General features: G+C 51.8%; 8 protein-coding genes across 8 annotated transcripts; 7 read left to right on the forward strand and 1 right to left on the reverse strand.

The window, feature by feature from the left end:
- Window positions 1–539: 539 nt before the first annotated feature.
- BO85DRAFT_374157 (DUF300 domain protein) lies at window positions 540–2107 on the forward strand (the record flags this gene model as incomplete). Its single annotated transcript, XM_025656114.1, has 4 exons — window positions 540–818; window positions 874–999; window positions 1047–1196; window positions 1250–2107. The coding sequence occupies 4 exons, from the start codon at window positions 540–542 to the stop codon at window positions 2105–2107; spliced, it is 1413 nt and encodes a 470-aa protein (XP_025514718.1).
- A 701-nt stretch (window positions 2108–2808) lies between these two features.
- On the reverse strand, window positions 2809–4240 carry BO85DRAFT_422728 (COP9 signalosome complex subunit 6). The gene is made up of 3 exons (XM_025657984.1): window positions 3916–4240; window positions 3380–3850; window positions 2809–3311 (listed from the first exon to the last, which is right to left on the reverse strand). Exons 1-3 carry the CDS (start codon window positions 4184–4186, stop codon window positions 2899–2901), a joined length of 1155 nt encoding a protein of 384 aa, XP_025514719.1. The 5' UTR covers window positions 4187–4240; the 3' UTR covers window positions 2809–2898.
- A 147-nt stretch (window positions 4241–4387) lies between these two features.
- BO85DRAFT_450187 (uncharacterized protein) lies at window positions 4388–6494 on the forward strand. The gene has a single exon (XM_025660317.1). The coding sequence runs from the start codon at window positions 4421–4423 to the stop codon at window positions 6368–6370; it is 1950 nt and encodes a 649-aa protein (XP_025514720.1). The 5' UTR covers window positions 4388–4420; the 3' UTR covers window positions 6371–6494.
- A 175-nt stretch (window positions 6495–6669) lies between these two features.
- BO85DRAFT_450188 (DNA-directed RNA polymerase III subunit C31) lies at window positions 6670–8063 on the forward strand. The gene is made up of 3 exons (XM_025660318.1): window positions 6670–6906; window positions 7133–7379; window positions 7460–8063. The coding sequence occupies exons 1-3, from the start codon at window positions 6799–6801 to the stop codon at window positions 7858–7860; spliced, it is 756 nt and encodes a 251-aa protein (XP_025514721.1). The 5' UTR covers window positions 6670–6798; the 3' UTR covers window positions 7861–8063.
- Window positions 8064–8337: 274 nt separating this feature from the next.
- On the forward strand, window positions 8338–12002 carry tah18 (NAPDH-dependent diflavin reductase; the record flags this gene model as incomplete). Its single annotated transcript, XM_025656093.1, has 9 exons — window positions 8338–8493; window positions 8566–8741; window positions 8803–8905; window positions 9039–10450; window positions 10504–10505; window positions 10800–10868; window positions 10927–11003; window positions 11192–11852; window positions 11920–12002. 9 exons carry the CDS (start codon window positions 8338–8340, stop codon window positions 12000–12002), a joined length of 2739 nt encoding a protein of 912 aa, XP_025514722.1.
- Window positions 12003–16260: 4258 nt separating this feature from the next.
- BO85DRAFT_41646 (lipid-binding SYLF domain-containing protein) lies at window positions 16261–18747 on the forward strand. The gene has a single exon (XM_025657734.1). The coding sequence runs from the start codon at window positions 16686–16688 to the stop codon at window positions 18669–18671; it is 1986 nt and encodes a 661-aa protein (XP_025514723.1). The 5' UTR covers window positions 16261–16685; the 3' UTR covers window positions 18672–18747.
- Window positions 18748–19395: 648 nt separating this feature from the next.
- cp1 (putative carboxypeptidase S1) lies at window positions 19396–21686 on the forward strand. The gene is made up of 2 exons (XM_025657985.1): window positions 19396–19645; window positions 19736–21686. The coding sequence occupies exons 1-2, from the start codon at window positions 19505–19507 to the stop codon at window positions 21515–21517; spliced, it is 1923 nt and encodes a 640-aa protein (XP_025514724.1). The 5' UTR covers window positions 19396–19504; the 3' UTR covers window positions 21518–21686.
- Window positions 21687–22260: 574 nt separating this feature from the next.
- BO85DRAFT_439313 (putative DnaJ domain protein Psi) lies at window positions 22261–23514 on the forward strand (the record flags this gene model as incomplete). Its single annotated transcript, XM_025658709.1, has 3 exons — window positions 22261–22408; window positions 22477–23162; window positions 23218–23514. The coding sequence occupies 3 exons, from the start codon at window positions 22261–22263 to the stop codon at window positions 23512–23514; spliced, it is 1131 nt and encodes a 376-aa protein (XP_025514725.1).
- Between the last annotated feature and the right edge of the window lie 112 nt (window positions 23515–23626).

The raw sequence follows: 23626 nt of genomic DNA on the forward strand, positions 1-23626 counted from the left end.
GGCTGTGCGGATAAGATATCTTAAGAAAAGCGACGGGCTGGCGTCCATCACGACGATCCTCTTTCTTCTCCCTCTTCTCGCTTTCACAACCCGTCTCTTTTCCTTCCTTTCCTTGCACCCCCTCAAAGGCTGTTCATCCTTGCAGTCTCCTCTCCTTTCCTGCAAGAATGGGCTGGCCAGTGTGCAATTCGACCGTGGAAGATGAAACCAGTAGGCAGCCCCCTCTGCGCTTTGTTTGAATGCGACTTGAGTGGTTATCGAATTGAAATGGGCTGACGCGGTTTTTGACAGTCACGGAGGTTGACCTCTGGGATGGCGGAATCACCTTCCACCAACTCTGCCTGATCGTGGGCGGGGCTTTTGGTCTCGTGTCTATAGTTGTTTCCTTCTACCTGATTGGAATGCACGCTACACACTACAGCAAAAAGATAGAACAACGACAGTATGGTCTCCCTCATTCTGTGGTCAGATATTGGCACATAGTTTTTGTCCATGGCTAACGTCCTCCTCTTTTCACTAGTATCATTCGAATTCTGCTCATGGTCCCTGTTTACTCCGTCGTCGCATGGCTCGGTACCTACTTCTACAAGAACGATGTCTACTACGATTTGATCGGCAACTGTTACGAAGCGTTTGCGATTTCGGCTTTCTTTTCTCTTATGTGCGCTTACATCGCGCCCGACTTGCATAGCCAGAAAGAATATTTCCGTGGAGTCGAACCCAAACAGTGGGTCTGGCCGATCCCGTGGCTTCAGAAGTGTACCGGTGGACAGAAGGGCATTTGGAGGGTACCACGCAGTGGTTTGACATGGTTCAACGTGAGTGCGACAGGTCAGGTTGTGCGCGATTGCAGTTATGCTAACGCGGCGCTAGGTCATCTGGGTGGGCGTTTTCCAATACTGCCTCCTTCGAGTCCTGATGACTATCGTCGCAGTCGTCACGCAAAAGTTCAACCTCTACTGCGAGGAATCCCTCAACCCCGCGTTCTCGCATATTTGGGTATGTGCCGTGTGTCTCTTATATTGGAGTCTGCTAACATGCGAAAGGTACTCCTCATTGAATGTATTGCAGTCTCCATCGCCATGTACTGCTTGATCCAGTTCTACATTCAGATCAAGGATGACATCGGCCAGTATCAGCCATTCCTGAAGATTCTGTCAATCAAATTGGTCATTTTCCTGTCCTTCTGGCAATCGGTAAGTGCAGCATCTTGCCCCCATCTCTACCTCCGGTTGTCTAACCGTTCTAGACTTTGATCTCCTTCCTCACCTCGGCCGGAGCCATCAAAACCACCTCTAAAATACAAAGCCCCGATCTCAAGGTCGGACTGCCGAACCTACTCATCAACATTGAGATGGCATTCTTTGCCGTTCTCCACCTGTGGGCATTCTCCTGGAAACCGTACTCGCTCAAGAACCAGCCATCCGAAATCACCGACTTCTACGGCAACGGCAAAGCCAGCTATGAAGGCGGTCCCTTCGGCGTGAAAGGTGTGCTTGACGCCTTGAATCCGATGGACCTCATCAGAGCGATTGGACGTAGTTTCCGCTGGCTCTTCGTCGGCCGGAAGAGACGCACGATGGATCCCAGCTACCACCAAACCGCAAATGACGCCTTCAACATGAACGCCACCGAGAGCGGAATCGATTCTCACGGCACCGAGTACGGCGGCGCAGGTGCAATGATGGCCGGTGGACGCTACAGTCCCCCTGGCGAAGAAGGACAGGTCCTCCTGTCGCACGCTCAGCCAAGCCCCGGTGGTGGTCTCGTGCCTCCGCTCGAGGACGAAGCGGACCCGAATCGCTTCTACAACCATAACCGACTCAGCGCGACCTCCCTCCTGGAGCCAACAGCCACGCATACCGCCCGGCCGTACTCTCCCTACGAGGACGCATACAACCCATACCTCGTGAACTCCCACCTAGAACAAGACCACTACCACGAAGCCGTTCACCCCAATCCACCCTACCCAGACCATCCTTCCGACCTCAACAACCCCTACCACACCACCACAACTCTTCAAGAACAGCCTCCCATCCCTCTCCCAGAATCCTACCAACCCCCTCCCCCGCACTACGACAGTGACCACCAACAACAACGAAGGTAAAGCGACGAGATTTGATTTCGACGAGCAACAAAAGAAACTCCGGTACCCCCGGAGTATGATGACCCTTTTAAGTCTTCATGCATGTTCTTCACATTCTTGCGCGTTCCTCATCATCATCCCCACTAGGTAGAGGTGAGAACGCCACGGCTAGCTAAGTAGCTAGCCGTGTTTATCTTTGTCTCTTGGCGTTGGCTTATTTTATACCTGTCTGTTCCGTGCATCTGTCGTATAATACCCTCTGAACTTTTCCTGGGCTGCCTTTGTTTTTATCTTTTGATTGTTTGATTTTATCTAGCTATATGATATCACGGTATGAAGATTGAGGTTTTCTGATGAACCCGGATTTCACTAACTTACCTGGGATTCTTTTTTTTTTCTCTCTCTTGGGTGAGGGGGTTAAGGTTGGTTGGTTGTATATGACATTACTCGGCCTCCTTTCTTTTCTTTTTACTGTCTTCATTCTTCATACTACTTATACTATCTTGCTGTTCCTTTGTGCGGAGATAGAGATTACTTAGATTAGATTAGATTAGATATTTTCGTTGTACAATATTATCTTTTACTTCTGATATACTACTATAAACATTTATACATGGCGTGACCGTGACTGCATTATGGGAACTGTATTGGTTTCCAATACAATATCGACAGTGGAACAAACCTACGTCGCAAAAACATTGTTGATGTTGATGGAAGTCAATCAGGGTATGATCATGCAATCATTTCGTTAAGACTACTACTACTGCTAGTATCAGCTACATCGACTAAATCTATCCCACCGAGTATCTTCCCTACCCATGGCTCACGCCATCCCCTGTCGAGAACGGCTCAGCGAACCGATTCTGCCACGATAATTGTTGTGTTTTCCGGGACATTGCCGTCCGTCTCACGCTGTTCATTAGGGCGGTTCGTTTCCCGAGCTCGCGCATCGCGCTGATGCTCTGGCCGAGTTGTCCTAGTAGAGAGACGAGGTGGACGTCGTTGCTCTGGGCGATGGCTTCGGCTGTGAAGGCGCTTTGTTCGTCTGGGGTGAGGAGGGAGAGGTGTGAGAGGAGGGCGTTGATGTTGCGGAGGATGGGGTGGGAGAGGGTGGCTGTTGAGTTGGGGGTGTCTGCGGATATGCTGGCGACGTAGGATTTAATGAGGGAGATGCGGGATTCGAGGGTCTTGATGGCGTTGAGGCGGGTGGTGAGGCTGGCGATTACTGTGGGGTTGGGTTGGTTAGTGATGAGTTGGGTTCGGGTTTGGGATGGTGGGTGGGGTGGCTCTTACGTTCTTCTTCCTCCGGGGAGAGCACGTCTGACTGATCTTTGGTGGGTTCTTTGCCGGCTGCTTGTTTTGTGAGAGAGGAGGTGGCTGGTGTGTCTACGGCGGCGTTTCTGGCTGTTCGTGCTACGGTGTCGATGCCTATCATCTCGGCTTCGCCCGTTTCCACGGAGTAGGGCAGTTCGCGGAATCGGATCGTTAGAGATTGTTCTTCTCCATCAACCTGCATCGTCTTGCTATTCTCTGTCGCATTTTCGCCCTCGTATACGCTTTCGTAGATTGTCACAGGGAGCTTGCCACCGTTGGAGGATGCGTCGTGTACCAGGGATGGGTGGAATGCGAGGAACACGGCGGACTCGTTGTGGTTGTGGAGGATCTGGCGATGGATTGGGAGGTGCGCGGTGTTAGGACCGGACGGAGGAGCAGTTGACCACCAGCCGACGAGGTCAAGCGCAGGGGCTTTGTGTACATCTTTGACTTGGAGGGGGTCAGCAAGGTCCAGATAGCATCTAGATGGTTCAGATAAGGTGGAGGGCACTTACATTGCTTGACTCTCTCCACGAACCAGTCTTGGGGAATCTGGAGTTCGCCATTTGCATTCTCGTTTACGATACATTCAAAGACGTGTTCCAGGGTAATCTCGCGTCCGTTCTGCTGGCCTAGAAGCGCTCCCACTATAGGTCCTTGCTGAGAGCGGGCGGCATGGCGGGTGATGTGGTCTGAGATAGTCAGGAGGATCAGAGGGTGGAGATGGATATGGAGGCCGGAGTCGGAGTTCTTAGGCGATAGAAGGGATTCTGGCTGATCAGACATGATGATCGGTATATCCTTGAAGGAGGAGATGGTATACCGAGGCGAAATGGTAGGAGGAAGCTGTGATGGTCTGGAACTTATCGTCGGGGAGACTGACGGAGATGTCATGGGTGTTTGTCCCGTTTGCAACCAGCTTTCCCCGCCGCCGGGGATAAGAAAGCCGTTCCTGACTTGCCTTTCTCATCTCTCTACTTCCCCACGGATCGCATCACCGTAGATCTGTTTGGAATCAATATGGCCGTTCCATCTACTTACGATGAGGTCCGACAGCACCTGGAACAGGTGCAGCGCGAGCCCTCCACTCGTCTGGACACGTCTCTTCTTGAAAAGTTGAAGCTCGAGCTTACGGAGAACGTCGATCGCAGAGTCCCCGCCACCCTTATGATCCAGATATCGCAGCTGCTCCCCGTCCTGCAGGAGGACCCGACTCCTCTTACCGCTCTTGGTGTCAAGGCTACGACATATCTCAGCTTCGCCGACCTTCACTCCGTCGATCCTCCGATCAATTTCATTGCCGGTTTCAAAGCGCCATCGGAACCTATCAACTTGTTGGCTTTGTCGTTGCTGCGCAAGGCAGGACACGCCGCTAGTGATGCCGCCATCGTTGCCGGCGATCCGGAACTCGTTTCGTCTTTGGTGGAGCTGTGGCTGTCGACCTCTTCTACGGCCGTAGCACAAGCGGCGTTTGACACAATCTGGGAGCTCTTGGAGGTCGATTCGGCCAGTCCGCTCGAGAATACTGGACATGAGGGTGAGGAGACCACCGGCGGACAAGGGCTCGTTTGGAGACGAATCTTCGCGGATAAGGATGTTTACGGGTTGCTATTTTCCCTCTGCAGTCTCACGGACAATGGACCAGCAAGTCTGTCCAAGCGCGACAAGACTGTAGCTCAGGGACGGTTGATGGGTCTACTTGTGAAGGCGGGTCGTCTGCATTGGGACATTATCTCAAAGCCACAAGTGCCAGAAGTTGAGAGAAAATACCAGAGCAATGGTCTTCTCCATTTCGCTGTCTGCCATATGGTCGACAAGGATGATGTGCTCATGCATATGACTTTAATCAACTTCTTCCATGATCTTCTGGAGATCGATGCCCCTGGTCTCATCGCGCGGACCATTGTGCAGTCAGCATCCACCTTCTCCTCTCCCGCCCTGGATTTTCTTATTTCGCATAACATTCATTCTACGTTGTTGGAGTATTACTTGGATGAGTCAAAGCTCGACGCGGTGGACCTGGCTTACCTGTGCGGTCCTATCATGACTTACGTTGCGCAGTATGCCGAGCTGTACCCCAATCACTTCCTGCAAAACCCGCAGTATCTACTGGACCGGATACTGTCTCGCATTTCTGCCTCGGTGGCGGTTTCGACCTCCCAATGGGCGCATGGGCCAGTCCCTAGCGGGCAATTGAACGTACTCTCCTGTCTGCCCCGCGTTTTGCTCGTGGAAGCCAGCAAGCAAGGACTGAACCCTGTTCTGGCCTTGCCGACCAGTCCTCCAAACAAGGAGGCTCTGGACGTGCTGGCCAAGATCCTCCACGGCCCAGTGAAGCAGGACCTTACGGACTCGATGGAGTTGAATGCATCTGGCCAGATGCCGACAGATTGGCACAAAGAGGCCGCGGCCGCTCGCGCGTTGTACTTCATGTACACTAATCAGCATACCAACTTTTGGACGGATGTAGTTGCGACGGCCGATATTCTTGCAATGAAGGATATTTCGTTGGCGTCGATATCCCTCATGAGATCCCTCATCACTGCTAATTGGCAGATCTTAACGGGTGAAGTCACCTCGTCTGTTCCTGGGACTTCCCGATACCAGCTTCCCACCGAACAAGATTTGGAGAGTTTGTCTCCGGCTACACAGGGAGTTCTGCCGTCATCGGGTGCTTGGGCAGCTCTGACGCCACCAGCCCTGACTGTCCTCCTGCCATATCTGTTCAAGCCTCCTCGGTCATATGCCGAGTTTGTCGGCGGCGGAGCAGGTGATTCCCAGCATGCGGTCTGGAAAGTGGCAACGGCGAAGCACGAGGTCTTGGTGGCGCTGTATGACTGTCTCAAAGAAAATGGGGGACAAATGGAAGGGTTCGAGGACATCATGCGTACTCTCCGGCAACGGGTGAACGAGGGGCCATGGGGGCCTGTATCCCAGACTGCAAACCAGGTTGCAACCGTTGGCCTGTAAGGCTGGTGCTGCGGAGATGCCCATATCACTGGACGATTTACGGTTATGCCATTAGATACCTGTACTATTTCCTAATTTTCCAATTCAGCAATAGCAATGAATCCTACATCAATAATATTTCCTACACAGTCCTAACAGTACAGTACACCTTATAGATACTACACTCTGATTGGCCCATCCAGCCACCCCAGGGTTCCCGTCCCGGTACCCTAATTACCCAATTCGCGCAGATCTCCGCAGGCGGTGAGCCACATCCAAGCTCGGCCGGAACTTTTTTCTCAGCCATTGGATCATGGCGCAGTAAAACGCCCGCCAGCGCTTCGGCCTTTTCCTCCCTGGACGTTAGACAACCTGGGCCCCCAACGGAGCCATCTCCAACCGATTGAGAAAAAGGGGCATATTACCTGTGAATAATCTTATTGCCCGACATGTCCCGATTCGGCGCAAAGAAAGGCAGAAAGCTCCCCGGAGCCGAGTTCACCTGGGAGGCAGATCCCAGCGGAGAAAATGATACGGCGCCGACGCCTTTGTTCCCTGTATGTTTTGGGTTGATGTGATATGATATATTTGCTTCTTTGTTTGGTTGCTTTGTCACACGGGTGATTTGTTGCGTTTACCGATGTCGTTCACATTCACCCTGCTGCTGCTGCTGCTGCTGCTGCTGCTGCTGTTGTTGTTATTGTCATAGCAGTCTGGCTTGCTGTTGCTTTTCGTCAATCAAGGAATGAGGGAGAGGCTCTAATCATGTCATTGTACAAACAGAAATACACGGTCCCTCGCGCCAGACCACTCTCCTCGCAGGAACAATTGCAGGTGGATTTCTATCGCACTCTCCGGGAACGGTTCCACGATGGCCCTTATTACTCGATTCTGGAGGGGGCGGGGTCGACGATGAAGAAGGATAGTGCGGCGCGGGTGAACTTCGATCCCTTCCATGGCATGCCGAGTTATTCGGGCAAGTATCAGAAGAAGAAGAGGGCGTTGCCGAGGTTACAGGGGAGGCAGTATGGTGAGTTTAATTACTCTGTTACTGATGATTTATGAGGCAGTTGGGAGAGGGACATGGTGCTAATGGGACTGTGGCGGTAGTTATGAAGTTCTTCCCCCGCGAATTGTGGCAGACGATTCAGCCGACGTTCAAGCCCGATGCCGCGATGGATGGGTATGTGCCGCAGGTGGCGCGGGCTGGGGCGAAGCGGGGATTTGAGGACGATGATGAAGAGGAGGATGAGGATGCGGCGAAGCGAGCGAAGGCTGGTGGTGAGGAGGGTGAGGGGGCTGAGGATGATGATGATGGGGATGGGGATATTCTGGATCCGGAGGAGGAGCAGGAAGGCGAGGAGGAGATTGAAGATGATGACTTTGAGGATGACGATGATGAGATGGGTGGAGATTATAACGCTGAGCAGTACTTTGATGGTGGTGATGATGAGTATGGGGATGATGGGTTTGGAGATGGTGGTGGTGGCGGCGAGGAGGATACTTATTAGATCGAGCTGGATTCTTGAGATACCCTTATGTTCAAAACTATTATTCTTTGTCGGTTGATCTTATCAATCTAGCGGTTACTTTGGTTTATTCCTATGGTTGATTGGGTATATTCATTCCATTGCCGGAGTATTTCACATTCCGAATGTCTCTTCGATTTTGTACCGGTACAGCATCACAGTGACCAATACTTCTCTCCTCATAACTATATCCATACACCATATCCCATCCCCAACACCAAGCAATGCATAAACATCCCATCTATCTACCTCCCATATATGCTGCCAACCCTCTCCGATCCTCGGGATGACGTCATCCCGCTATCTTGCGCCAACTGGACGATCGGATAGAACCCCTCAAGCCAAAACGAGGGGAAGGAAAAAAAGGAAGACCCGCGATAAGCCACAAGTGACAGATAGCCAACCCCCCATCACCACACCACGCTACCAGGGAGATACAGGGCGCAGTACCTAGGTACAATGAACGGCAGCCAATCACTCCCACCGCGGCGCTCAGCTCTCGTCCTGTATGGCTCTGAAACGGGCAATTCGCAGGAAGTCGCCGAGGAGCTGGGGGCGTTGGCGGAGAGATTGCATTTCCGGACCCATGTGGGGGAGATGAATGTGTATAGGCCGGTGAGTTTACCCTTTCAATTGTGTGCTATGTTGATATTATGACGCATGCTGACGAGACTATGCTGTGTGTAGGAGGTATTGAAATCGCATACGCTCGTTATATTCGTTGTCGCGACAACAGGACAGGGAGACTTCCCGGCCAATGCGAGGTCGTTTTGGCGGTCGTTGTTGCTGAAGAGGCTTCCGGGGGACTTTTTGGATGGGGTTCGGTTTGCGTCGTTTGGATTGGGGGATAGTTCTTATCCGAAGTGGGTTTTATTCTATCTTATACATGAGGACATGGTGATGGCTGACTGGCTGGCTTGATAGGTTCAATTGGGCGGCACGCAAACTACACAAGAGGCTGTTACAGCTCGGTGCGAATGAAATATATGATGCTGGGGAGGCGGATCAGCAGCATCCGGAGGGGTGGGTTTAGCTATTTCTCTCTGTTCGGTGGGTGTCTTCTAACTGTGTTGTATAGGCTCGAAGGGACGTTCATTCCGTGGTTGACCGGTCTTCGTACACATTTGCTCGAGACGTATCCCCTGCCTGATGGTCTGAAGCCGATACCGGATGATGTCCAGTTGCCGCCGAAATGGATTCTGAAGCTCCAGGAGGGAGGTGCTCCGACAGCACAGGAAGGACATGCAGTTCCCGGCACACATGAGAATCTACCCGCCCCCGATGATAATCCGAAGTTGACTCGATTGGATTATGATCTGCGACCTCTGCCTGATACTTTGACGGCGACGCTTAGGGAGAATAAGCGATTGACTCCGCAGAAGCATTGGCAGGATGTGCGCCATGTATCCCTTACTGTGCCTGAACATACGTCCTACGTCCCTGGAGATATGCTATGCATTACCCCCAAGAACTTCTCCACCGACGTGAATGCTCTGATCCAGATGATGGGGTGGGAAGAACAAGCTGATCAGCTAATCAGCTTGGTTCCTAATAGCCATATTCCTGCTGATGATCTCCCTTTGCCGCCTATTCGGGGTCTCGACTCCTACCCCCAATTGACGCTAAGGGCGCTGCTTACAGACTACCTCGATATTCAAGCTATCCCGCGCCGGTCCTTCTTTGCGGAGATTGCGCACTACACGAGCGACGAGATGCACAAGGAGCGTCTACTAGAGTTCACCTATACTAGTCCCGAGTATCTTGACGAGCTGTGGGATTACACTACTCGTCCGAGACGGAGTATTCTGGAAGTCTTGCACGAGTTTGACTCGGTCAAGGTGCCATGGCAGCATGCTATCTCGGTATTTCCTGTTCTCAAGGGGAGACAATTCAGCATCGCTAGTGGCGGCGAGCTGAAGAGGGGCCCTGAAGGCGGCACCAAGTTTGAACTGATGATTGCCATTGTCAAGTACCAGACCGTCATCAAAAAGATCAGACAGGGTGTATGTACACGTTATATATCTGCGCTTCGACCTGGGAGCACTCTTAAGGTACAACTGCAGCGCGGTGGACTCAATTCCTCCGTCAACCAGCTCGTTGGCCCAACCGTCCTAGTCGGTCCCGGCACCGGTCTGGCCCCACTGCGATCTATGCTGTGGGAAAAAGCAGCGATTATCAAGGCATACCAGGAGGAAAATCCCGGGGTTGAGCTTAGCATCGGACCCACGCTTCTCCTCTACGGCGGTCGCAATCGAGAGGCAGACTTCTTCTTCGAAGACGAATGGCAGCAGCTCGGTCAGTTGACCAAGTTGAATGTGCTCACGGCATTCTCCCGGGATCAAAAACAAAAAGTCTACGTGCAAGATGTAATCCGCCAGAACTATGCACTGCTATTCAAGCTGCTGCATGACATGGCAGGATCGGTGTATATCTGCGGCTCCTCTGGACAGATGCCCAAGGCAGTAAGGGAGGCGCTGACGGAAGCATTCCAGCACGGCGCAGAGGTGGAAACCGATCGATTCAACGAACAAGGCGCCGAGCAGTATCTGCTTGGCATGGAGAAGACGGGACGGTATAAGCAGGAAACTTGGTGATCCGCCTCAAGAGGTACTGTCACATGTAAAGCGGTTATACCATCAACACCGATAGAGAGAGCGATGGCATGCCTGCCAGATCCGACACCATGCGGATAGAGTAAAACAAGCACAATATACCCACATATTCCAATAGAATCAACACCTACTCTATGAGGTCATTTGAATATATTTTACCCCGCTAAACTTGTCAACTTGTTGTACAAAGTCCCATAATCGACAAGGCTAACCTCGGCTGGCGGCGGAAGAGCAACAAGCGTGGTTAGAATCTCGGCCCGCCTCGGGGGACTCTCCGCCCAGGTCACCTGTTTTCTGCCGCGGATGGAGCAGCTGCTGCTCCGACGGATCGGTGTCTCTCTACTCTTCCCTCAAAACGGCTTCTTGCTCGCTTTAAGAGTCGACGCCCCTCACGCTGCTGTCCCTCCCCTCCATTGCCCCTTCGCTTCCTCCGAAGTCCCTTTACCACATATTACTGTCATAATGAGCGGCTTGCGAATTCTCGTCCCCGTTAAGCGGGTTATTGACTATGCGGTGAGTTTTGGTTTTTGTCGCCTCGTGCTTCTCCTGCTCCGTTCTCGGTGAAGAGTCACATCTCCGAGCGAAAGTTGCCCGCACGCGCAGTCTGCAATTGTGTTCCGTCAACATCAACACCTACACTCACCATACTACCACGACACTACGGCACGGTATATCATGCTGAACATCACTGATAATGTTAGGTCAAACCCCGCGTCAACAAGGCCAATACCGGCGTCGAAACCGCTGGTGTCAAGCACTCCCTGAACCCGTTCGATGAACTCTCCGTCGAAGAAGCCATTCGCCTGCGCGAACGCGGCACCAAGAACCAGAGCCCCATGAAGGTCGAAAACATCCTCGCCCTCTCCGCTGGCGGAGCCAAGTGCGCCGATACCCTCCGCACCGCTATGGCCATGGGTGCCGACCGCGCATTCCACGTCGATGTCGGCGACAGCCCCGATGGTGGTCCCGAGCCCTTGACGATCGCCAAGATGCTGCAGGGTGTGGTCAAGTCTGAGAACATTAACCTGGTGCTGCTGGGTAAGCAGGCGATCGATGGCGACCAGGGTCAGACCGGTCAGATGCTGGCGGGACTGTTGGGGTGGCCGCAGGCGACGCAGGCCAGCAAGGTCGATATCAAGGATGCGGATGGTACGGTGGAGGTAACGCATGAGGTGGATGGTGGTGTTGAGACGCTGCGGGCTAAGTTGCCCATGGTTATCACTACGGATTTGCGGTTGAATGAGCCCCGCTATGCTACGCTGCCGAACATTATGAAGGCTAAGAAGAAGCCTTTGGAGAAGAAGACATTGGCGGATTTCGGTGTTGAGGATAAGAAGCGCTTGAAGACTCTGAAGGTTACTGGTGAGTTTAGTCCCTGCCCTGTCATGTGCACCCCGGCGCTGTTGCATATACTAACTAACCGTTCCAGAACCCCCCGCTCGCCAGGGCGGTGGCAAGGTCGAGGATGTTGACGGCTTGATCGGCAAGCTGAAGGAGCTGGGTGCTCTGTAGAGGTGGATTAAGACAGATGATTGGATATACAACAATAGGTATACCTTTGTGTGTGTGTATGTTTACGACTAGACCCGTGTCCAGTGTCAGCTGAACCGGCTGGACCTTATTTCTCATTCTACTTTATCTCCCGCGGATCATATCCCTGCCGTGTTGTCTAGCTCCTGTGGATATACTATTTACTTATGCTTAACTCTATCTGTGGCTGGCTATACCTGCTACAGTGGGTCGACCGCACGAATCACTCATCGGGACAGGAGCAATTGCCTGATAGAGTAGGAGAGTAGCTCACACGAACTATCCAGCTGTCTACTTCCGTAGCTAGCTGAACTCGGAAGTTCATCGGCAACTACTACGTAGTGACCTGACAAGCAAAATCTCAATATGACACATGTCTAATAACTAGTTATTCCCCCCTGTCACGCTGACATATACCCACAATGCACTAATACCAGCTACTAGTCGATTATAATCCGTCCGGGGATCCCGTTCCGCTAGATAGACTAGATGGCAGCCAGTAGTCCAGTAGTCCAGCGTGGGACCCAAGCACCGGGAACCAGCCGGTTCATCGAATCGGATCGAGATGAAGGTAAGATAGATGTTTACTAGCATGGTCTGTACGGAGTGCTTAGGGGATGTGATGGTAATTTTGCATGCACTAGGATGGGTACTAGTTTGATATCAGGGTTGGGCTAGGCTGGATGGAGATGTTTTGTTGGATGTATACCATTTGTATAGATATACTATCTACTATCTACCGTGGGTAGTAGATGGTGGGTGGAAGGGATGGGAATGGGGTGGAATGTAATTGGTAATAGGAATTAGTACTAGTGAGTGGGATTGGAGATATACAAATTCTCAGGTTGAATATATCTAATTACATTCTAGACTACATAGTAGTAATACTCGTCAACATGAACTCTAGATATAGTATTGAAGTAGTAGAGTTAACCTTCAACACCCAACTGCATACATTCCACGAGGCCAGACAAGCAGACACACAGACACACAGAGTGCCAGAGTGATGAACGACACTCCCGTTCGCATTTCAACTATGTACTTACTTACTGTTACATGATCCTCCGATCGATCTATCCCACCCGCCCCCTCTGTCCACTTTGTACCTACAGTAAAGTTGGATACATCATATCAGGCACGGTTGATAGTGCGAACAAAATGAACACGAACACTAACTCGAACAGAACCCAAACTCAATTCATCCACGGAAGCACGAATGTATCCATCCATTCGTTTATCTAACTTTCTGATCCTTAGCTTAGCGGTCTACAGAGTAGCTAGTTACAGTAGGTATGGACATGACTCGCTGCCTTTCGGCTATTGATCCACTAGGGTGTTATGACAGGAACACTGCCCATCTACTATCTGTCATTGTAAATGGTTTGTTGGGGATGATGTACATAGTACGCTAGTTGGTTAGTTAGTTAGTTAGTTAGTTTTATGAAGTGTTACGATCGTCGAATTGACTAGCTGACCGGATGATTAGTTAGGGTGAGGGTGATGTTTCGGCCGAAGTTGCCTCGTCTCGTCTCGTCTAAGAATAGCCTGTCCTACAGAGTACAGTAGAGTAGACAGGGATCCATCTGTGGTTCAGCTGGACTACGGAGTAGACTGGAGTGTTTCGCATTGCTAGGGCCAGGGTCAGGGATTGTGGAATGTTCTGTTCTATTTACTAAATTCTACTATACTATACTATCTATAGTCAAGTACAAGTATAGAGGGGATATACAAACTTACCATCCTACCCATCACCAAACCATAAGCTTAGTTTAGCATAGAAGTAGGGATAATCACACACCACTCTCTGATTAACCCACTCCATCCTCAGTATCCCTCTCAACCGCAATAACCGCATCAATCCACTTCCTAACTATCCTCGTGGGCCCCTACCATCCCCATCCCACCGATGGCATATGATATATCCAACAGTAAAGAAACACGGGAAGTGAGATTTTTTTTCTCGTTCTAAATGCGCACATGGTGTCCAGGGGGGAAATTTGAGATGAGAGAGGTTCGTTCGTGAGTTCGTGAGTTCTTGCTCCCGTTCCTCCCGTTCGTTCCTTCGATGGCCCCCCGGCCCCGGGATGATGAAACTCTGTTTGAATGGGGTTTGATGGGGTGGGTAACATGGGTTTGGGTTGGACTGGTCAGGTTGGGCTAACTGGATGGGGTAGTAGATTAGGATTTAAGTAGGTAGGTAGGGAGGGAGGTCTGTGGTACCTTTTGTAACAAGGTACCTTTTTTTTCTTTCTCCTTTGCTTTGCTTTTTCTTAACTGTGCTTCGCCCTTGGAAAGGTGCGATTGAGGTGAGCCACTTGCGTCAATTGAGTATCTTCATGCCCTGCTGTAGGTACCGGAGGGTAGGTAGGAAGGAAGGTAAGTAGGTATAGTATCCCAAGCAACGCATCTTCAACCCTGTCGTTGGCGAGAAGTGGAACTAACCCGAGTAAGTAGACTAGACTAGACTAGACTATTGGATCTCGATTGGGGGTGGAGAAAAAAAAGGGAGGATATTGGACCTGTCAGGGACAGGATATTATTTATTTTTCTACTTTCGGAGTGAGTTGTTAACCAGCTACAGTATCCGTTATTTACTTCCATATTAACCTGGTGACTTGTTTACTTACTACCTACTTAGTTACTGTATTTAGTTCTGCAGCTAGGGTTGGAGGGGATAGTGGAGAAAAAAAGACAACATGAAACTAATGCAGAGAATTTTCTTTGCCTGGGCGACGAGAAGGAAATGAAGCGAGGGGATGGACCAAATCAATGCGAAGGGATACAATTTACCCATCCATGGATTGGGGGGCCAGACAGACAGAGCTAGCTAGCTAGCTAGCTAGCTACTGTAGATACTAGTTTAGGGTGTGGACTGGACTGGCTGGCTGGCTGGTATTGGGGCTGAAGGAAGAAGGTCAGAAAAAAAAAAAATAAATAAATAAAGCAGCACCACTGCACGTAAGCAAAATAAAATCACGGTAGAAGAAGCGATTGGACCTGTCATATTCTTCGGGTGGGAAGTCGATACATCCCTTGTGAGGGTACGCAGGGATGAAGAGGGGAAAGATTCATGCGGATCTAGTGGAAGTTAATCGGATAATGAATTTTATTTTATTTTGATTTTTGAAATCTAAAAAATTAAAATTTTTTGAACAAGGAAATTGTGAGGGTGGGTTTACTTTGGCAGCAAGAAGAAGAAGAACTAAACTAGACTAGACATAGATTAGCTGGGGATCTGGTTCAGGGACTCTTGGCCCCATCACCATCGCCATCGGGTACGTAGACGATGACGCTGTCATTTGGGGGTTGGAGGGTTGAGAATTCTTCCAGGATTCTTTTATTTCTTCCACGGAAGAGAAGCATTGCGAGAACAGCATTTGAAAGACAAGGAATGATTATCAAATAGGATAGAAGAATGTAGAGCAAGATATCTACTTCTACATCCGAACAGCCGACGGGCAAATTATAAAAGTAGAAAAGTAGAAAAAGTTAGGGTAGAAATCTAATCCGATCGGCTTATCGGGCGCGGCGAAGCGATGACGCTGATGCTGCCATGATGCCATGCATCCGGAACCAGACTGAAGGATGGAATGGATGAATGACTGCCTAATTAATATCCTTTTCTTGTACTCCCCTCCACTTCCTCGTCATCATTTTGCTGACTGACTTGACTTTTCTTGTACACCTTTTTTATTCATCCGGCCGTTCCATCTCCGGCCAGCCACTCTTACTTCCAGTCCAACCATGCCCTTCCGACCCAGCCGTGTGAGTATTTGTGCCTGGTTCGCATCCACGGCTCTGCACACTTCTTCCATTTAGTCTTGTCTTCCCCTCTTGCTTTCTGTGAAAAGAGGATCCATCTTTTCCCTTTCTGCTTCATGCTTGCTTGCTTGCTTTTTCTTCCTCCTCAACTGCATTAGCTCTCGGTCATACATCCAGCCTACATCTCTAGCACATCTGACCGACGGGTCCTACGGGTCGATCCCCTCCTCCACTCTGGGGTTTACCTCTCATCTCCTACATAAACTGTCCCTGCTCCTACTTGTGGTGGACACGGAAATTAGCTGTTGTTTCATCTGGTCCCTTTTCCCACCTTACTCTCGGATATATTGTCACTTTTGATTTTCTTTTCTTTTCGTGGCCCTGGCGAGGCTCAGGCGGAGGTAAGCCGACCCCCGAATCCCATTTGCCCGTCCCATGGTTCCCCTCCTTCCTTTCCTCGTATGTCACCGGTTCTCCAGCTGCTCGCCACCCACTCAAGGCGAGGTCTGGAACGCACGGCTAGCACGGCGAAAAGCTCGAGGTCTTCTTGCCTTTTAATAATATGGCCCTCTCCTACGTCTCCTGCCTCAATACATGCAATTTCCTTTCCTCGCAGATCACTGACGTTCCGGATGCTATATAGTTGGCTTACATTCTTACCATTCTCCGGACCCGCATTCCTCGGTTGTCACCCCAACTTCTGTTGCGCCCGTTTGCTGCCTCTCATACGTTCCCGGCTGCATTGGGACTTTATGTGAAATACTTTGGCCGTCTTCGTCTACTGCTGCCATTGCATCCGCAATTATAGACTGCCTTTTTACCCACTCCGCGGTCCTCAGGACTCCATCCTGTGTCACTTTGTTTGGTAGACTTGGAGACCCCGCGGGATTCTGAGTCGCCACCATGCCTTCCACTCTGTGGGAGAAGACGAAAGGCACATCTAAGAAAGGATTCGATAAGGCATGGCATACCCTCGACAAGCTGGGCGATCCCGTCAACCGGCTCTCCTACAAGGTCGGCGCAGAGGCCTTTTGGCCCATGACCCTTGATAAAGAAAGCGACAAAGCTGCGCGAATCCTCCGAAGTTTCTGCAAAGATGGTTTCTATTCCAACGAAGATGCCGAACGTCAAAGCACCGACAGCTCGGTCAGCAAAGAATCCGGCAAGATCGATCGCCCCAAGGGCAAGCAGCGCGTCTTGAAGAAGATCCCCGCTAGGGTTATCCAGCGCGCCAAGGGTCTCGCTATCTTCACTACTATGCGCACAGGCCTCTGGGTCAGTGGCTCAGGCGGTAGTGGTGTGCTCCTGGCGCGGACCCCAGATACCAATGAATGGAGTCCGCCTTCCGGTATCATGCTTCATACGGCTGGTATCGGTTTTCTGGCGGGCGTGGATATCTATGACTGTGTGGTGGTCATCAATACCTACGAGGCCTTGGAGGCTTTCAAGAAAGTGCGATGCACTTTGGGTGGAGAAGTCAGCGCTGCAGCCGGTCCGGTTGGGATGGGCGGCGTGCTTGATTCGGAAGTGCATAAGCGGCAGGCCCCCATCTGGACCTACATGAAGAGTCGCGGTTTGTATGCGGGCGTCGCTGTGGATGGTACCATCATTATCGAGCGTACCGATGAGAACGAGCGCTTCTATGGCGAGCGCATATCGGTTACTGACATCCTCGCGGGCAAGGCCAAACGGCCTCCTGCATCGATTCAAACGCTGCTGAACACCGTCAAAGCGGCCGAGGGCAACCCGACTGTGGATGAGAACTTGCTGCCACCCGGCGAAACCCCGGGGGATGTTGAGATTGTGCCTGGACCGGGCTCGTTTGGCATTCCCGACCCCGAGGACCCCGATCCCTTCGGTGTCAAGGCGCTAGAGGCGGAGGGTCTTTTCATTCGCGAAGCTGGGACGAAATCCAGACCGTCGCAGGAAGCGTTCGAGTTCAAACCCGGCCCGAACAGCCCGGTATTTGCAACTTTTCGACGGAGCGTCGACAGCTCACCACGCAATAGCTGGCGAGCAAGTGTACAGAGCTACGCCAGTATGGACCGAGGGACCCAAACTGATGATGGTCCTACGACTGCTCCAACTTCTATCAGCCGTGCCTCCTCCCGGAGCTACCGTGACGTGTCCGACCGGGCTGAGACCAGTCCTTGGGACAACGAGGAGGGACGCTGGGAGACTGTCATCCCAGAACACGACGAATATCACGGCCGGGATGATGTCGAGGACGTGGATCTGGATGACGATGTGGAAATTCACGAAGTCAGCAGCGCCACTGTATCGAAGCGCGAGAGTGCTGCCCATTCGCCTGTCCCCGTCGAAGATTCCATCGCTCCTGTGGAGTTTAAGCGTCACTCGCCCACATTCACACGGGCACGCCTTGTGACGATCTCCAAGCGGATGCCCCCGGCCCTCCCACCCCGAAACCCCCAGCGGACGCCCGCTCCTGTTTCGACTTCGACTCCTAGCTCGCCTACGGTAAACCCCTACGCACACAGCCGCCGGCGTTCCGTGGCGTCTAGTCCGGGACACGCCACGTACGGCTTCACAGAGATGCCTCTGTACCACAAGAGCGATTCGGAGAGTGACCTGTCCTCTACCGGTGCTCCCGAGTCATCCAACAAGCCGTCACCAGACCGTGAAGAGTTCCACTCGGTATCCAGTCTGCACGATTCGGACGTGGCGTCCGAAACAGAGGCTAATGAAGCCAAGGAGACCGAGACGGAGAAAACCCACGAGGCATCATCCGATGCAAGCACTCCTACATACGTTCACGAGTCTGATGTGTCCCCATGGGCGAAGTCCGACACAGACCTGGCACCCACAAAGACCATCACTTCTGAGGACCACGTCAAAGTGGAGTCTACGGTGCAACCCCAGACTGCGTGAGTGCTAAGCACATACCGCCATTCCTTGTATATATTCCTTCTGGCATATTGTTATGGGGATTCATCCCGTTGCATATTGCATGTTGATGTTGATTCCCACTGTGTTCCGGCTGTTTGTATCGCGTTACCAGCTCTTGTTGTTATGTTTTATGTCATACTGTAATGGTAGTCTTAGCGTGCGTGGTGTTTGGTTTCAAATTGGGCATGGATACCTGGGCGTCTCGGCATGGATACTGGGACGTGGTAAGATGCTTGGAAGCGATTTGAGTTTGACAATATATCCCTATGTTCTCTTCTCCAGACTTTTCTATTGTAATGCAATAGCATTGAGTAGACTGCATTACCTTGATCGGAACTGCGAAACCTGATCTGTATATGACCGATCACCATCGAGCCACCTACATCATGGCGCGCTCTGAACCAATACAGTAATGTCGATCTTTCCACTTGAACCAAGGCTGATTTCCTGCTGAAGCATATCATAAAGTGAAACATACTTTGTAGATATCCTCGGCAGTTGCCTGCCATTTACCCCATACATACCTACGGGAGAGTGGAGTGGAGCAAGTGCACGGCCATTCGATCAACTGAGTGAGACAGTGACAACCGGCGATCCGCCGGCTTATCGGCGATGGCGTTATCAGACCTCTAGCAGTAGACTACCTACTTCACTAGTAGGTTGCACAGTTAATTACTAGTATTTATACTACTTCCTTCGCTCAAATCCCTGACCCTTCAATTATTTTCCTCTCTTTTATTTCTTCCCTGTGCAATTGATGAACTCTCCATGAGAGTTCTGCACAGATTGAAATAGATACTACTTAGACGATCACCATGATGCCCTCCCTCGGCATCATCATCATCTCCACTATCACCACCCTAGTCGCAGGACAATCATATTTCCCTCCCACACCGGAAGACCTCACCATCATCGAGTCCGAAATCTTTCCGGGGGCGAAAATCTCCTATAAACAGGTTGGGCTACTACTTACACCCTACCCCAACTTCAATTCCCATCCTAACATCACATCCTACTAATAATACTAATACGTACTACTGTACCAGCCCCTCGGCATCTGCACCAACACCGATACCACCAGCTACTCCGGCTACATCCACCTACCCCCGCACACCCTGACCAACCTCTCCATCCCAGGTATCAGCATCACCCAAGCATACCCTATCAATACCTTCTTTTGGTACTTTCCCGCCCGCCACCATAATGGCTCGTCGCCACTCACTATCTGGATGAACGGCGGACCCGGCGGATCCTCCATGATCGGTTTGTTCCAAGAGAATGGACCGTGCGTGGTGAATCCGGACTCGAATTCCACGAGCGATAATCCCTGGTCGTGGAATGAGTATGTTGATATGTTGTATGTGGAGCAGCCGGTGCAGACGGGGTTTAGTTATGATTTGTTGAGGAATGGAACGGTGGATTTGGTGAGTGGGGAGATTGATGTGGATGTTGATGTGGAAGAGGGTGGGGTAAGGCAGAATGAGACGTTTCTGGTAGGGACACTACCGAGTCAGGATGTGGGAGGGACGGTGAATGGGACGGTGAATGGGGGGAGGGCGTTGTGGGTTGCGTTGCAGGTTTGGTTGGGGGAGTTTGTTGAGTATGCTGCTGCTGCTGCTGCTGGTGAGGGTGATGACAGGGTGAGTATATGGACGGAGTCGTATGGAGGACGGTATGGACCTGCGTATACGGCGCTATTTCAGGAGATGAATGAGCGGATTGAGAGTGGGGAGGTGAGTATTGGGAAGAAAATCCATTTGGATACGTTGGGGATTATCAATGGCTGTGTGGATTTACTCGTTCAGGTCCCGTCGTTCCCGGAGATGGCGTATAATAATACGTATGGGATTGAGGGGATTAATCGCACGCTTTACGATAGGGCTATGGATAACTGGAGCAAGCCGGGTGGGTGCCGGGATATGATTGTCGAGTGTCGCGATGCGGGCGAGCTTGGGGATCCTCTCATGTATGGGGATAATGAGACGGTGAATGGTATCTGCGCGGAGGCGTCGGAGTATTGCTCACGGGAGATCAAGAGTCTGTACACGAATACCTCTGGGAGAGGATACTACGACATAGCGCATTTCACGCCGGATGCAGCGCTCGTGCCCTACTTCGTCGGGTTTTTGAATCGCCCGTGGGTGCAAAAGGCGCTCGGGGTCCCGGTGAACTATACCATGTCGTCAGAGGCAGTGGGGGACAGCTTCGACTCGACAGGTGATTACCCTCGCAATGATCCACGCGGGATGATCGGGGATATTGGGTACTTGCTTGACTCTGGTGTTAAGGTGGCTATGGTGTATGGGGACCGGGACTATGCCTGTCCGTGGCGCGGCGGGGAGGATGTCAGTTTGCTGGTGGAGTATGCTGAAGCAGAGAAGTTCCGGGCTGCAGGGTATGCAGAGGTGCAGACAAAATCATCCTACGTTGGGGGATTGGTCAGGCAGTATGGGAACTTCTCATTCACGCGTGTCTTTCAGGCGGGCCATGAGGTCCCGTTCTATCAGCCTGAGACGGCGTATGAGATCTTTAATCGGGCTCAGTTTAATTGGGATATTGCGACGGGAGGAGTCTCCTTGGTGGAGAACCAGGACTATGGGACGGAGGGACCGTCATCGACGTGGCATATTAAGAATGAGGTGCCGCAGAGCCCTGAACCAACGTGCTATTTGTTGGCCATGGATTCGACTTGTACGGATGAGCAGAAGGAACGGGTGCTGAGTGGGGGGGCGGTGGTCAAGGATTGGGTTGTTGTTGACGATGTTGAGGTTCAGGGATCGTTCGGTGGAGATGGTGATCAGTTAGCACAGGCCCCGTTGGGACACTGATGTTAAGTGCAATGTTGATAGTGTGGTGGTTGGTTGTGATATAGATGGTATACACTGCATAAAGATACAGATGACTAAGCTACATAAGTATACATGATGCTAGCTCGATCTGGCAAGTGGCCGGCTGACTGCCCGAAATGGAAGATTGAAGCCATCTCAGCTCATTTCCATCAGTCCATTTCAATAACTCCATCTGGCTGTCAAACTTCCATATCCACCGGCTGGACCCTTCTAGTCTTACCTCCACTGCTATCACCCGAACAATCCGTATGGCATCACGGGTTGACCCCTCCCTCGCGGCCATCGAACCTTCTCGAACCTTCTATTGGTCGACCGCTGCGGTCAACGTCACACGTCACCGCAGGCTCACCTGAAAGCCGCCGGCGCTGCACTATACATCAGCCCTCGTCCTCACACCTGGCTTCTCCGCTAATCCTTCAGATACATCATTCACTGTGCCTTATGTCTTGAAACCACCCCCTATATAACCTACATTGACTCCCGTCGATATACTCCGTACTCTGATCGGATCGCGGATCGCTGAATCTTCTACGTCATTCGAGACTCTGCTCCCCTCCCCTCGATTCCCCCATCTCACCCCGTGGTGTGACCCCCTCGTGGTGTGCTTATATGGTGTCTGGACTCGCCAATTAGAGCCGTGCATCACATTTCTACCACGTCTGTCGATTTCGTGATTCCCGTTCCTTTGACCTATCTTCTGGCCCTCGCCAATCGACTCCACAATGGTTGCAGAAACGAAACTCTACGATGCCCTCTCGATCAGGCCCGATGCCTCGCAGGACGAGATTAAAAAAGCTTACCGTAAGGCGGCATTGAAGTACCACCCCGACAAGAACAAGGACAACCCGACCGCTTCGGAAAAGTTCAAAGGTATGTTCTGACTCTATTTACCCCGCCCCAGCCTCCCGTTTTAGGCCAATGGTGCTAATTCTCAACAGAGGTGTCCCAGGCATACGAGGTTCTTTCCGACCCTGAAAAACGAAAAGTTTATGACCAATTCGGCCTCGAATATCTCCTTCGTGGCGGTCCCCCGCCGTCCAGCGGCGGCGGTGGTGCCGACGGCCCCAACCCCTTCGAAGGTGGCATGCCCGGCGGCTTCTCGTTCGGCGGCATGCCTGGCGGCGGCGGTGGCGGTACCCGGACATTCCACTTCTCGACTGGTCCCGGCGGCGGCGGCAGCGGGTTCCGGTTCAGCAATGCAGACGATATCTTCCGGAACTTTGCCAAAGGCAGCATGGGCGGTATGGGTGGTGGTATGGGCGGCGGTATGGATGATGACGATATCTTCTCGATGCTGGGAGGTGGGCTCGGCGGCGGTCGGAACTTCCGGAATAGTCGCGGGCCTAGCGGATTCAAGCAATCGTCGCAGCGCGCGCCCACGCCCGAGCCTACGGTCATGGAGAAGGAGCTGCCGCTGACGCTGGAGGAGCTGATGCGCGGTACGACCAAGAAGGTGTCTGTCAAGAGCAAGACATTTGATGCGAGCGGCAAGCGCACCGTGCAGGATGTGACGCTGGAAGCGAATATCAAGCCGGGTCTGCGGACTGGCTCGAAGATTAAGTACCGGGGAGTAGGCGATCAAGAGGAGGGTGGTCGGCAGGACGTACATCTGATTGTGACTGAGGTAGGCATCCCCACCCTAAACTCATTATATCTTAGTCAATACTAACGATCAGCAGAAAGAACATCCCAACTTCAAACGCCAAGGCGACAACCTCGTTACAACAGTCGAGCTCAGTCTGAAAGAAGCGCTGACCGGCTGGGAACGCATCGTGCGCACAATTGACGGCAAATCCATCCGAGTGTCCAAGCCCGGCCCGACACAGCCTGGCCATGAGGAGCGGTTCCCCGGATTGGGCATGACGATCTCGAAGAAGCCCAGCGAGCGCGGCGATCTGGTGGTTCGGGTGAATGTGCGGTTCCCAGCTAGCCTGAGCGCGTCGCAGAAGGACATTCTGAAGGACGTTCTCCCGTGATTCTTCTTTGCCTCTTTGATACTCCTATTGCCTCTGTTTATTCCTATTCCCATTTCGCTGGTCTGTTAGCATTATGGCGTTGGGCGTGCGGCTGGTTCCGTGATGTGATGAG

Source organism: Aspergillus piperis (assembly GCF_003184755.1).
Source record: "Aspergillus piperis CBS 112811 unplaced genomic scaffold BO85scaffold_11, whole genome shotgun sequence".
NCBI classification, from domain to species: domain Eukaryota; kingdom Fungi; phylum Ascomycota; class Eurotiomycetes; order Eurotiales; family Aspergillaceae; genus Aspergillus; species Aspergillus piperis.

Coding starts and splice junctions, on each gene's coding strand:
- BO85DRAFT_422728 (XM_025657984.1), bottom strand. CDS start 4,186: ATGTCTGATCAGCCAGAATCCCTTCTATCGCCTAAGAACTCCGACTCC. Junction 3,851..3,915: donor CGTGGAGAGAGTCAAGCAAT/GTAAGTGCCCTC, acceptor ACCCCCTCCAAG/TCAAAGATGTACACAAAGCC. Junction 3,312..3,379: donor CTCCCCGGAGGAAGAAGAAC/GTAAGAGCCACC, acceptor CCAACCCCACAG/TAATCGCCAGCCTCACCACC.
- BO85DRAFT_41646 (XM_025657734.1), top strand. CDS start 16,686: ATGCCTTCCACTCTGTGGGAGAAGACGAAAGGCACATCTAAGAAAGGA.
- cp1 (XM_025657985.1), top strand. CDS start 19,505: ATGATGCCCTCCCTCGGCATCATCATCATCTCCACTATCACCACCCTA. Junction 19,646..19,735: donor CGAAAATCTCCTATAAACAG/GTTGGGCTACTA, acceptor CTACTGTACCAG/CCCCTCGGCATCTGCACCAA.
- BO85DRAFT_450187 (XM_025660317.1), top strand. CDS start 4,421: ATGGCCGTTCCATCTACTTACGATGAGGTCCGACAGCACCTGGAACAG.
- BO85DRAFT_450188 (XM_025660318.1), top strand. CDS start 6,799: ATGTCCCGATTCGGCGCAAAGAAAGGCAGAAAGCTCCCCGGAGCCGAG. Junction 6,907..7,132: donor CGCCGACGCCTTTGTTCCCT/GTATGTTTTGGG, acceptor TTGTACAAACAG/AAATACACGGTCCCTCGCGC. Junction 7,380..7,459: donor GTTACAGGGGAGGCAGTATG/GTGAGTTTAATT, acceptor CTGTGGCGGTAG/TTATGAAGTTCTTCCCCCGC.